Genomic DNA, 13,660 nt, shown 5'->3' on the forward strand with positions numbered 1-13,660 from the left:
TGATTTGCATCTGGAGATGATGTAAAATTTTCTCAGGTGAAAAGTGGTCAAAAGATGAAATGTTTAAAATGCCCCAATCTATATATTCTGTATGGGATTAATTTTATTAATAAATACATTTTGAAAAAAAAGTCAGTATTTTATAAATTGGGAAAACAATATCAAAAGTAGTCCCTAGCCAGGACAGGAATATTTATGTTACATAATCAATGTAAACACTGAATTCACAGTTTACTACTACAAACATACATTCCTATATTGAGTTTTAAAATTTTTGTTAACAAATCTATAGTCCAGGTTGACAGCAAAACGTTTTCAGATAGATTTTATGACTCTGATTATATATACCATATAGTTTTAAAAGTCATATGAAGAAAAGTATACATGTTTACTAAAGAGAAATGATGATGTTACCTGCATAGTCTGGAAAGAGAAATCTTCTTGTATGAACTTTTCAATGTTAGGGAACACACCTTTGGGAAGAGCACTGATTGGATTTAATACCTTCTTTATTTCTAATAGTGCGTTAACAGGCTCAGGATCAGCAGATATATCCATTTTCTGTTTGTCCTACAAAACATTCAATTTAGTAAATTACTTAATATAGTTTCATTTATTCTAGTGATAAAATCACTAAAAGTATTTTTAAAGAGAGAAAGTTGTATCTCTGTGTGTGTGTGTGTCTGTATGTGTGTGTGTATACGGATCGAACCATAAAATATAAGAATAAGATCATCTCTGCTCAAGAAACTTATGTAGATTATTCTACACCTTAGTAGGAAAACATTGGTTTTTTAAGTCATATGGCTGATCTTCAACTTCTAGACCCATAGTAGTTTTAAATAAATTAAGTTACAGGACTTTAAATTAAAAACAGAAATAGAATGATTTATTTCAACTCAGTCAGAACTGAATAATTATCAAGAACTTTGAGATTTAAAGAATTCACTTTTAAAGATTTAATATAGCCATCATTAATGGTTAATTGATAACTAAAGAGTCAAACCTGCTACTTAACATTAGTTGTGAAGAGTCAGTGAAGAACAGAGAAAGACACAGGGACACAACTGACAGACAGCAGCCCCTCCTCAGGAGAGAAGCTTTAAGAATATGGTGTCACAGTGTTTGAAAATCAGAACAAACAGTTTACTACAGACCTATAGAGCTTGAGTCACTGAAAATGACCAAATGTGGAATGTTTGATTCTTGGATATCTAACAGAGCAGTAATCAGACAGAAATGCAATGCAGAATTAACAGAACGTACTGCAGAACTGTCTATATTCTCTCCTCTAGGGTGAGTATCAAAATTATTCTTCCATAGGCAGCCATTTTGAAGAACTTATATTTCTTGTTATTTCAGGTGAGTTATGCCCAAAATTGTTTTAAATAAGATTAAAGTATTTTGAAAAGTGTGTAAACACTTATTACAGAATCTGTTGACTTCAAAATTTTCAAAAACTTATAAAAAATCACTTTTTCAGAAAGTGACTTAGTAAAAATTTTACAACTAGTCTTTGCATTATAACTTTATAGACAAGTGAATCAACTCATTACTATTTACTAGTTTTCTTACCAGCTGAGTGACTGGTTTCTCTGCTATAATCTCAGTTTCTTCCTTGGTCTGTTCCTCCACATCAGGATTTCCACTTTAAAAGAAAAAGTATACATTAAGAGCATGTCCTCACAAAAAGTAAAGAATCAAGGAACTGAGTCACTATCTCAAAGTTTCACAAGTATCACAAATGTGTATCAAAGCCTGAAATGGAAATGGGTATCACATTTCTTCGGAGGTTCAAGTTAGAGAACAGTTATACTAAGCTCTTGCTTGATGATGGTAGAGAAACCACCAAACTGGTATAATTAACTCTGCACATTTACCAAATACACAACAGACAAAAGTATATAGGAGAAAACTTTATTAACAGAACTGGGGAAGTAGTTCAGTAGGTAATATGCTTGCTCTGAAAGATTAAGGCCCTAAGATTGGATCCCCAGTACTCAAGTGAAAAAGTCAGGCATAGCAGCACACTGCTAGAACCCCACTGCTGCTGTGGTAGGGGATGAATAGAGAGCACCCTGGCCGGCCTGTAGAACAGAAAGAGGAACTCCATGTTCAGTGAGAAATGCTGCCTCAAAATTTAGGGAGGACAGTGATAGAGGAAGCCACCTGACATAGATCTCCATCTTTTACACACTGCTGAAGGGTTCAATGCACACCCTCACAGATACAGACCACACACACAAGCTTATAGCGTATTAAGTTGAAGATGTCTTTAAAGAGGATGATTTTCTTCTTGAGTGTGAATTTATGAAAATAAAATATAAAAATGGCTAGGGACGTGTGTGTGTATGTGTGTGTATGTATATATATAATGCACATATGAAATATATGTATGAAGAAACACATGCACATATACATGTGTCTATACACATAAAAACACCTGTTTTGTTGGAATTTTTTCTCTTTTAATTTTATACACTGTATTTCCATCTACCAGTTCCTCCCCACCTTCCTACCCACCCAACTTTACATTCTCTCTTGCTCAAAAATAAAGTAAACAAAATCAAAACAAATAACAGGTATATGCCACAATTAAAAAGATATATAGATAATCTCAATTTCTTATTTAAGAGCTTCTAAACTTAAAATTGCCCAGTCTTTCAAAACATATTAATTTATGGTAACTATCACATTTAGAAATCATAAATTTCTTTGGTAATAAGAAATACCTTGACGGCTTTTCCTTTTAATGCTGACTTTAGTATTGACAATGCAGTATTCTATAATGATTTAAAAGATGTACAAAATTGCTAGTAGCATCATGTAGGAACTCTAAGGATCATACATGATTTCTGTGCTTAGTAATTCAGTAGAGTGGCACATCTAATACTGAGATGAGAAACACTGATTTACATAGAATTATAAGTTATAAAATATCATTATTTTATATGTGCATCTGACAATCATTTTTCATTTATTATGTATGTTTTCATCTGAGGAAACTGAGAAAAACTAGAGTAATATTTCAAAATATGGCTCTCAGTACATTTAGTATGACACAGCTAATTTAATTAACTAAATTAATTAACTTTTCTTTAATTTCCTAGTTGCCTAATAAGCTCTTATTATCTGGGAATGAATGCAGCAGTATTCAGAAGCCTTTGAAGACCTGTGGGAATACAATATGTCCTCCAATAAATACTTGCTAACTCTATTTCATGATCACTCACTCTTTAAAATAATAGTTATCACTCCCAGATGCATACTAAAATCCTTCAACAGCTTTGAAACAGCTAGATGGCCAAAGCTGGCTGTGCTGACATCTTACATCAATTTGACACACAAACTATAGTTATATGAAAGGAGGGAACCTTAATTGAGAAAATGTCTCTAAGATCTAGCTTCAAGGCATTTCTCAATAAGTGAGGGAGGGACCAGCCCATCGTGGGTGATGAAATCCCTGGGCTGTTGGTCTTGGGTTCTATAAAAATGCAGGCTGACCAAGCCATAGGGAGGAAACCAGTTAGCAGCACCCCTCCATGGCTTCTACGTCAGCTCCTATCTCCAGGTTCTTGCCCTGTTTGAGGTCCTGTCCTGACTTCTTCAATAATGAACAGTGGTATAAAAGCATAAGCCAAATCATCCTTTTTCCCTCAAACTTGCTTTCTGGTCATGGTGTTTCATTGCAGCAATAAAAATTATAACTAAGACACTCACTTAAGAGATTCCAATATAAATATTATTAGCTCCTATATTTTCTTCAGGTTCCACAGTAAAACTAAGTAATTACCCCAATTAATTCTCATCTCTTTTACACAAAACAAAACTCCCTATCAAGAAAGTACAAATCTTTAATTAGTACTCAGCAAGTAAAACAGTCCACAAACTAAATATATTTTTTTCAAAGTGATGACTTTGTATTTTTGCCCTGAAGCTTAGTGGCATTTATTTCACAATAGTTTTCAAAGTTTACAGAGAAAAGTCTAATGCTATATCATCTTTTGGAATATAACAAATGCAGTTTTATTGCAGTAACCCATTCTTTACCTTACAAAAAATTCTTCTGCTAGAGAATCCATGTTGCACAATGTTCCTTTACAAGATTTATTCCAATGCCTGCAAACTGATTTTTGCTATGGTCATAAAAGCTGTAAGAAAAAATAATATTTTTTAATAGGAAGATACAAAGATTTTTTCTCCTCTATATAAACCAGTATATAACTATAAAAATTTTCAGTTTCTATAAAATAATAATATAGGTTCAATACCCAAATATAATCACCATCTAGAATTTACACTTTTTCTAGGCATAGGAATATTTTATATACAATTTACAATGATATTAAAATCATCTTTTCTTTTGCAGCACTGAATGTTCTATCAAAACCATCTTTTTTATGTTATTTTAGTTTCCAATATTATAAAGTTATTCATTGTTTTTCTAGTACTGGGAACTATGCTTAGAACCTTATGCATACTAGATAAGTGCAGTACCACTCACGTTCTATTCTCTACCCCTATTTGGTAATTCATTTTTTAAAACTTCTATTAGTTCTTTGATAAAATTGCACAGCACACTTTGATCATATTTACTTGCCAAATATTCCCAGATCACTCTTCTTTCTCTACCTAACACACACACACACACACAATTTAAATTCAATTTGTACTATTTAAATACTCATGAGCGTGATTCAAGAGTTCACAAAGCTGCCCAGGTTAGCTTTGAGCTCATTATGCAGCAGAGGCAGGACCTAAATTATGTCCCTGGGAGGGGGGGGGTGGGGAGGAGGGGGTTCGGATGCTTTGATCAGGAATCTGAGTGTGAATACTAAAGGTCCTGTTCCCCAGTTGGTTCTTCATCAATCAATAAAGATGCTAGTGGCCAATGGCTGGGTGGAAGCGGCAGGCCCTCCAGGTTCCCCAGGCAGGCTAGGGGACAAAGAGAAAAGAGAATTTGCCTGTTTCAGAGGGAGAGATACCAGCCACGTGAGATTTCGGGTGGAGTGGCCATTGGTTGATTTCCCCAACTGGGCCTGGGGCAGATGGTGGGAAATTAGAAATGCAACTAAGCTGAGGGCAGATTTAGGGTACTGAGCAAGGAGAATGGAACAGGGAAACTAAGTTGAGGGACAATTTAAAGGTGTTGAGCTAGGACTAAAGGTGACTGAGCAACTAAGCTGAAAGATGTTGAGCTGGGAGTGAAGGTAAGGGTACATTCATTAGCTGTGGGAAACTTAGAAGTGCCCAGCCATTGAGCTAAATAGCACACTAAAAATAAGCTAATATATATATATATATATATATATATATATATATATGTATGTGTCTTTCATCCACAGATCCAAGGGAACCAGAGTGGGTGGTTAGTAACTTGGTCAGCCTGGAGCTTAAAGTGACTGTGACTGAAGGCCTGCACCACTACATGGAACAATGTTTCTGGTTTCCTTGATCATTTTCTTGACCATTTTCATGGTCTATAACCCTTTGACTATATTAGTGGTATTTCTGTACAATCAGTTCACAGTAGAATTGCTAGATGAATAGATACATTACTGATTTAACTGATGCATATTGTCAAATGGCTTCCATAGAGGAGTATCAGTTCCTGCTTAATTATAATACTAACAGTACTGAATTGTTTTTTTTTTTTTACTATTAAATGCTACACAGCCACTTTTCTTCCAAAACCATATTATACAGCTCCATGAAATAGGAGGTGAGATGTAGTAAGCTCTTGTATATTCTCCAGCTCAGACATCAAAGAATTTTTGTAGATCTTTCTCTACCCTCCCCCCTTTTAAAGACAGGGTCTCACAGTGTAGTCCTAGAACTTACAACATAGACCATGTTGGTCTTGAACTCATAGATTCACATGCTTCTGCCTACAAAGTGCTGGCATTAATGGTGTATGCTATATGCTCAGCTCTTTGTGGATGTTTCTTGAAAGAGCAAAAATATGCAGACAATATCAACAAAATAATAAGCAACTAAAGTATATTTTTGACTATCTAGCTCTATTCCAAGAACGTTTCTAAAATTAGTCCCACTTGATCTCTTCCATGGGTTGTCCGTGACTCAGGACTCTGTTAGGCTGGGTTTCCTTTTCTGATCCCATTTAGTAAACTCAGGACCAACATACCATGTAAATGTAAAACCGATGCTAGATGCTGTGGAACAAGGGAAGCAATTATGGAAAAAAAGAAAGGGAACTGAAAAACACCAAAACAAATACAACAGATCTCCATCTCTTTCCTAGAAAGCACCAGAGTGCCTCATTTGTTGCATTAGAACACTTATTTCAGTAACTAGGTAGGTATTTTCTCAAACAGCATATTTGATACACTCAAGATTGGTAAGGTCTCCTTTAATTAGTAACTGTGAAGATCATAGGAAAGATTTATGTAAAGAGGGAGGAAAAATCTTTTGGTTACAAGGTAGAAGGCAGAAATCCTCTCTAAGCTGTCTGTATTAAGATGAAAAAGGAGTGAAAATTTGTAAACCAAAAGTCATTTATATGCTGAATTTAAGAAAGGCTGGTAGCTCTTTTGCCTGTTTAACATGCAACATGAGACAATCTGTGTGAGTAAACTTTCAGGAGAGCAGATTATCAATGTCTAGATGGTAAGTGCAAGCAGCAGCCAGCAGCAGACACATTTTACAGCCTCTGCTGGGAAGGCCTAAGTGCCTTGCAACCAAAAGGAAGCAGCCTAGACAGAAATATTATCAGTGTCGTCTAACTAAAACAAGCAGAGATACTTAAAGGTCAGAAGAAACCTTTAACGTTAGGATTAGCACAGGAGAAAGGATGACATCTACATTTCCCCAATGGATTCATATCAGTATTTTCCTGTTGGAGGAAAGACAATTCAGTGTCTTCCTATAACTGAGACTGCTTTTTTGGCAGAACTTTCCAGCCTCCTGCTTGACTGGAAGGTAAGCTAAAGTGTACTGTGCATTTACTACACATGTCAGCCGTCATGGTTTTAGCCACAGGCTGGTTTTCACTGGCAGAAAAACAAATGTTGTTAACTCTATCAGTGAAATGCTTTTCTTATTTCCACAGAGCTCTCAACTCTCATTTTTATTTACATATTTTATACCAAACTCCTTTATTCATTTGTAAAAGTGGTTTTGGTTCACATTTTTAAGGCTGTAGTTAGCCACATTTAAGCAGACATGACAATTATTTATACTTTAAACATTTAGGTTATAGCACCTGTCCCTTCCCCCAGATGTTTTTGTAAAAACCCACTCAAATATTCATCTTGACTAAGTTACCTAAGCTGCAGACTAGTTTTCAAGAAGACCCCACTTTAGAGGATGTGCAAAGGCCCACAAAGTCTCTGCTTCCCAACTCTGGCACTTACAGAATGCAGGTGGGAAACTTACTGGTATAGAAAACAATTAAAGCAGACTTCACACCTGTCTCAATGGTAGTGGCTTGAAATTAATTTATTTGGTATTTTCAGGAGAAATTTGTATTAAGAATTTTCTACTTGGAAACTAAACTACCTCCTGTCAGTTCATACTGTTAACCAATCTACTTCAAAATCTCATCCTCTGGAACACAAAACTATGCTGGATTGAGAACCATTAAAGTTAAAAGAATATATTGTGCTAAGAAGCTTAAGTAGTTGACAGAGATATTTTGCTCTCAGGAAGAAAAATAAGATCATTCTAATTATGAGATTTATATAATAAGACATGTCTAGAAGAAAGTGAAATGACAAATTATCTCCTTTGGACTCACTTTGCAATACACAGGTGTGCTCTCAGGCACACTAGTTATTCAACTTCATGTGAAATTAAAAAATATTCTGTATGTCTGTTTATCTGAAAATGGAAATAATGAAACCTGTATTTTATGAAGTTGTGAAAATATTAGGCCTTATCACATATCAGATTCTATATAAAACGTTTCTGCTACAACTATTTTCATTAATCATAACATCTTCCTCACTTCATTGTTTAGGTACACAGCAAAATTAGTTCACGTTTCTTCTATTCCTCTGTGAGAGGAAAGGACTATTATGTTGGAAGCAATAGTGAGATTTAATAAATGAGACAGAAATTGCTTTTTGTGTACATTATATGATATAAACTGCAATGTAATGTTATATGATATAATTAATTATTTAATTTTTAAAATTAATTTAATAATTAATTATATAACTGCAATGTAGCCCTTCCCATTTCCCTATTGTCTTAGTCAGGGTTTCTATTCCTGAACAAACATCATGACCAAGAAGCAAGTTGAGGAGGAAAGGGTTTATTTGGCTTACACTTCCATACTGCTGTTCATCACCAAAAAGGAAGTCAGGACTGGAACTCAAGCAGGTCAGGAAGCAGGAGATGTTGCAGAGGCCATGGAGTGATGTTCTTTACTGGCTTGCTCAGCCTGCTCTCTTATAGAATCCAAGACTACCAGCCCAGAGATGGTCCCACCCACAAGGGGCCTTTCCCCTTGATCACTAATTGAGAAAATGCCTTACGGTTGGATCTCATGGAGGCATTTCCTCAACTGAAGCTCCTTTCTCTGTGATAACTCCAGCTGTGTCAAGTTGACACAAAACTAGCCAGTACACCTATTGATACAGAAACATCTATCGTACTCTTAGCCACTACTTTTTGAGTACTACTTATCAAAACTTCACTTGTTCTGAGTTTGACACTGAAGAATTTCGCTATTACAGAAATCTGCATTAAATAACCCTGAGTAGACAAAGAAGCTGCACTCTTATGCCAGCATTAATTAAACATACTCTAGAAGTTTATGAGTCTGTTGACAAGCAGATTCTGACACTACTAGGTTATTAATTTTGTTTAATTTTACCAAAGGAAAAAAATTAAAACTCTTAAGACACAAGGAGTAAAATCTACTTAAAAATTCAAAGTCAAACCTAGCGGCACAGGCCTCCAATCCCAGGGACTCAGGAGGCTGTGACAAGAGGCTCTCAAGTTCAAGTTCAGCCTGAACAACTCAGTAAGATTTTTTTCCTAAAAAAATTTAAAAAAGGAGTGACAACTGAAAACTTGCTAAGGGGACTGGCGAGATGGCTCAGCGGTCAAGAGCACTGACTTCTTCCAGAGGTCCTGAGTTCAATTTCCATCAACCACATGGTGGCTCACAACCATCTGTAGTAAGATCTAATGCCCACTTCTGGTGTGCAGAGGACAGCAACAGTGTACTCATACAAAATGAAGAAAAAAAGAAAGAAAGAAAAGAAAGGAAAAGAAAAGAGAGAAAACTTGCTGAGGGCAACTATGACATTTTGTGATAGGAGCTCCTTACCAAAAATATTTAAGTACTGTAAATTTGATTAAGTATGTTGGAAAAACACCAGTAGAGATTCCTAGTGGGTTTTATTGTGGTAAATTCTGTTTTTCTTATGCTACTACAACCAAGAACAACTGGTTTCCTATAAGGCAACTGAAATTTCTCAGTTCCTCAGGCTACAATTACAGAGTCAATATTCCACCACAGTCAGCCTTAGAACTAGGTTGCAGTCTGCCAACTTCTGTTTTATTGCATGTTTGAAAACCATATCTTGTTATGTAGCTGGAGATGATTTCAATCTCATGATCTTACCTCAGATTCCCAAGTGTTGAAATTATAGGCAAATACCAACAGGTCTGAGCTAACACATCTTTAATTCTATTTAAATTTAGCCAGCTGCTTCTGTACTTACATAGTCAAATATCTACTGAATTACCTGTCTCATAGCAAAACAAAATATCGGACAAAAAGCAATTTAAAGAAGGGTTTATTGTAGCTTAGTTTGAAGAGCTACATTCCATCCTGGCATGGAAGGTAGGACACTAGGATCAGAAGGCTGCTACCCAGTCACACTTCATCTGCAGTGGGGAAACAGATAGTAAATGGGAAATAAGGGGCAATAAGACATCAAGGCCTGTACCCAGTGAACACCCTCTTCCAGCAAAGCACCGTCTCCTAAAGGCTCCGTAGCCTCCCCAACAGTGCCACCAGCTGGGGATTCAGTGTTCAAACACATGAGCCTATGGGGGATATTTCACATTCTGACCACAGCATCTACATGATATGAATATGAATTTTAGTATATGGAATGTACCTACAATGGTTATACATAGGTTAAGATGTCATGAATAAAATGGCTATTTAATTACTCCTCAAGTTTAAGATATTTATTAATAGCTCTGCTAAAACCATGTTGTTCACAAATACAAGTAGGAACCAATGGATAGAGTATCTTTAGCAACTGAAAAATATGTTGTCATTATACTTAGTTAACAGTGACAAAAGGGAAATAAGATATAAAAGAGGAAAAGAGGGCAATCATCAAAGGAGTGGCAGACCCTCATAAACTTGGCTTTCCGATTAACTGTGACAAAACCTACTCTCTATCTATCTTCAACTTGTTCTACCATGTAAGAAAATTGGCATATTACTATCCTAAAAAAGGGTTAATTTTTTTAGGAGAGAAGACAGATTAAGCTTTTGGATATGAAAATGTCCTTTCATATTAAACTATATTATGTGGTTTCGCTGTAAGATTTCTTCAGCTCCTGTGCACGAAACTATGGACTATGTAATATGTACACTGAGTACGCATCCCCTGCACAAAGCTATGAAGGATATTATTGTAATGCATTATGAAAGCTGCAAAACTAAGACAGAATTACTCATTACTAATAAATTACTGAGTGCAGAAAATCATGCAAAATGCATATTCTTTCCACTATTTTCCATGACTTCTAGACATACTTGACTTTATATAAGTATGCAAATTGAGTTCAAATAGGTCTGCTCAGACACAATCAGAAACAAAACCATATGAGCCTAATATTGGCCAGCAAATAGTATGCAAATATAATTAATTATATGTAATATTTCATAGTGAACTAGTCATATTCACCTTTGCTAGGCATTTTTCTAATCAATGAAGTAAATCAGAACAATTAGTGCCAGATATTACCTGTGGTACTGGAATGAATAATTCAAGCCTATCTGAATGATCTCTTAAAGTTAACCAGTTTTTAAAAAATATAAATTTTATTTGATCACACATCTCTAAAGAATTAAAAGTTTGAGAACACACTGAAAATATAAAAATCAATTAACTTGTTAGTTATATATAGGTATTATGCTTATATAAAATGAATAAGAAAAAAACTAAAATTTTAATTTAGACATATCCACTGCTTGCTTAGAAAAAGCTTCTTGCTTGTTCACAAAACAAGAATCTACTTATTACATAAATTAAACAAGAATTTTTTTTTTTTCGAGACAGGGTTTCTCTGTGTAGCCCTGGCTATCCTGGACTCACTCTGTAGCTCCTGACCAGGCTGGCCTCGAACTCAGAAATTCGCCTGCCTCTGCCTCCCGAGTGCTGGGATTAAAGGCGTGCGCCACCAAGCCTGGCTTTAAACAAGAAATTTTTATGAGCCATGCAAAGGACCTTACACTATTCAAAGAAGCAGGCCTTCAAACAGTTATTAAAAATGATTATTATACTCTGACATCTCATGTCTTTATCTAGGAACTGAATTAAAAATGTGTATTAATTGTGTGAAACAAAAGGTCAAGGCAAGACAGAGGGAAACTATTCAAATTATCAAGACCTCTACTTTTAACACAGTTATGAATTCTGTAAAATGGAAAGAAAAGTCTTAAGTACATTTCAAAAGTGAAAGGTGAATTTTATGGATTGACCAATAACAATTTTATGGACTGACCAATAACGATAGCTAAATTTTAGAACTTGATGGTTGGTAAAGGAAACAGAATAGTCATGTACCTCTTATTAATAGGTATTAATTAATAGGTATTCTAGATATGTGTCACTGAGTTATTTCACTGTTGCACAAACATGGTAAAAGACCACCAATACACATTTATAAGGCATGGCCTAAATATGATAAGAGATTTGGTAAACAACAGCTGTATGAAGATACTTCTGGTTTTACATGGCATATACTATTAAGCTTGTGTTTTGACTATGAATACAAGTGGTAATGATAAAAGTATGGATCAGTAAACAAATGAATCATTAGTAGTTTATTTGTGCCATCCATAACAGTATGTGCTATACTTTCATATGCTGCTGCTGTGTAGTTATGACACTGTGGCAAGTAAGATGTCACTAGGTCACAGGAAGAGATCATTCATTCAGCTTTCAGTTTAGTATGATCTAACTGGATCAGCATCACACACGCATCAGTGATCAAAGCATCATTTTGGGGATATGCCTGTTATGTCAATGGAAGAGATCATTTTTTTTTTTCTTTCTAGCACTTTGGCTTTGTAATAAAGGCTACTATTTCTGAAGCTCAATAAGAATTTACTGAATAAACTATCGTGTAAAATAGTCTACTCTTAGGTTTCACTTCATGAAAAGCCTAAAGCAGTAAAATGCAGAGACACAAAGAGAAAGGTGCAAAAATACTTGTCAGCAAACTGGCTGCTCTTCGTTTTAGTGATGACGCATTCCTCGTTTATGTAGTGAATTCCAACAGTACTTTCCTATTTGGACTATTATTAGATGGTTGCTTCTCCGCAGGCACCACGTCCTCATCTTTGTTCTGAGTGACAGTCAATCCCTAGCCCCGTTATACATGTTTGTTTAAAATGGAATGAATGAATGCATGAATGAATGCACTAGCTACAAACTCTCATGTGACTATCTCAACGGCACAATCTTTTTCCAGCCATCAGTTAGCTTTACTTTTATTTTCTTTTAATATGAACATAAATGACGTCTTTAAAAGGTACCAATACAAACGAGAAAAAAACAAAAAACAAAAAGGAACGTTCCCTGAATTCCCACAATTTCAGAAGAACTTAGTCAAATGGGCATTTACTCGATCCCACAACCTAGCTTAAGCTCCTGAACCAGTTGCTGACTCACTTCGTTATTAGATCCGTGCACATCATTACCTCCGATTAAAATAATAATAATAATAAAATTCTCAACGGTGCCTTTCTTTCTTTTTTTTTTTTTTTTTTTTTTTTTTTGACGCCACAGAAATGTGCAAAATAATCACGCCAGACAAGAACAGGCCCCTCAGCCTACAGACATCAAAGCTGACAAGAACGCGTCCGGGAGCGACTCCGGGATGCTCTCTCTCTATGGGGGGTTCTGACAAATCCTACCGTAAAGTTCCGGCTGCCTCATCACGGAACCCCGACCGCCACAGGTCTTAGCCTGCGCGAGTCGCCTGCGGCCACCAGGGACCAGGGCCGCAGAACCTGAGGCCCCTCTCCCGCCGCCTCCAAACCTACGCCCCCACCCCCAGCTTCGGCGGCTCCGAGTTCCTCACCGTGTCTAGACTAGGGGGGAGCGGCCGTGTCTCGGGCAGAGGCTGAGGCACGCACGGAAAGCCGAGCCCGCCGCGCCCAGGCCGAGGAAGGCCCGGGGACCGAGCCCGCGCGGCACGGAGACCCCCGTTCGCCCCAGAAGCCCTCCACAGAATGAGCCCGCACGAGCTCGTCTCGCGAGATTCCCGCGTGTTCGCGGACCTCCAGCCGAAACCTCGCGGCCTCTCCGCCAAAGGGGGACTGCGGCGGGGGTGGGAGGGGATGGCTCCCTGCCACCTTCCCGCAACCCCAGCGCCTGGAACCCAGGCCCACCCTGCCAATCACCGACTGCAGTCCCACCCGCTGCTCCCAGACTTC

General features: G+C 36.8%; 1 protein-coding gene across 11 annotated transcripts in view; it reads right to left on the bottom strand.

Annotated features, from left to right (window-relative positions):
* Positions 1-13,658, bottom strand: part of Dzip3 (DAZ interacting protein 3, zinc finger) — a 69,915-nt gene extending 56,257 nt beyond the window's left edge. For 4 of the 11 annotated variants that reach the window (XM_030249092.1, XM_030249093.1, XM_030249094.1 and 1 more), the window contains exons 1-4: positions 13,306-13,395; positions 4,051-4,151; positions 1,576-1,648; positions 415-570 (exon numbers count right to left, since the gene is read on the bottom strand). Coding sequence is in view for 4 of the 11 variants with exons in the window: in NM_001110017.2 (NP_001103487.1) it covers positions 415-570; positions 1,576-1,648; positions 4,051-4,082 (261 nt within the window). In the remaining 7 variants the exon portion in view is untranslated. Of the gene's footprint in view, positions 1-414; positions 571-1,575; positions 1,649-4,050; positions 4,152-13,305 lie in introns of all 11 variants that reach the window. The other 7 variants (XR_001781815.2, XR_001781814.2, XR_003951784.1 and 4 more) reach the window with 4 other exon arrangements.
* Positions 13,659-13,660: the final 2 nt, after the last annotated feature.

This window comes from Mus musculus, chromosome 16 (genome assembly GCF_000001635.26).
Source record: "Mus musculus strain C57BL/6J chromosome 16, GRCm38.p6 C57BL/6J".
Classification (NCBI taxonomy): domain Eukaryota; kingdom Metazoa; phylum Chordata; class Mammalia; order Rodentia; family Muridae; genus Mus; species Mus musculus.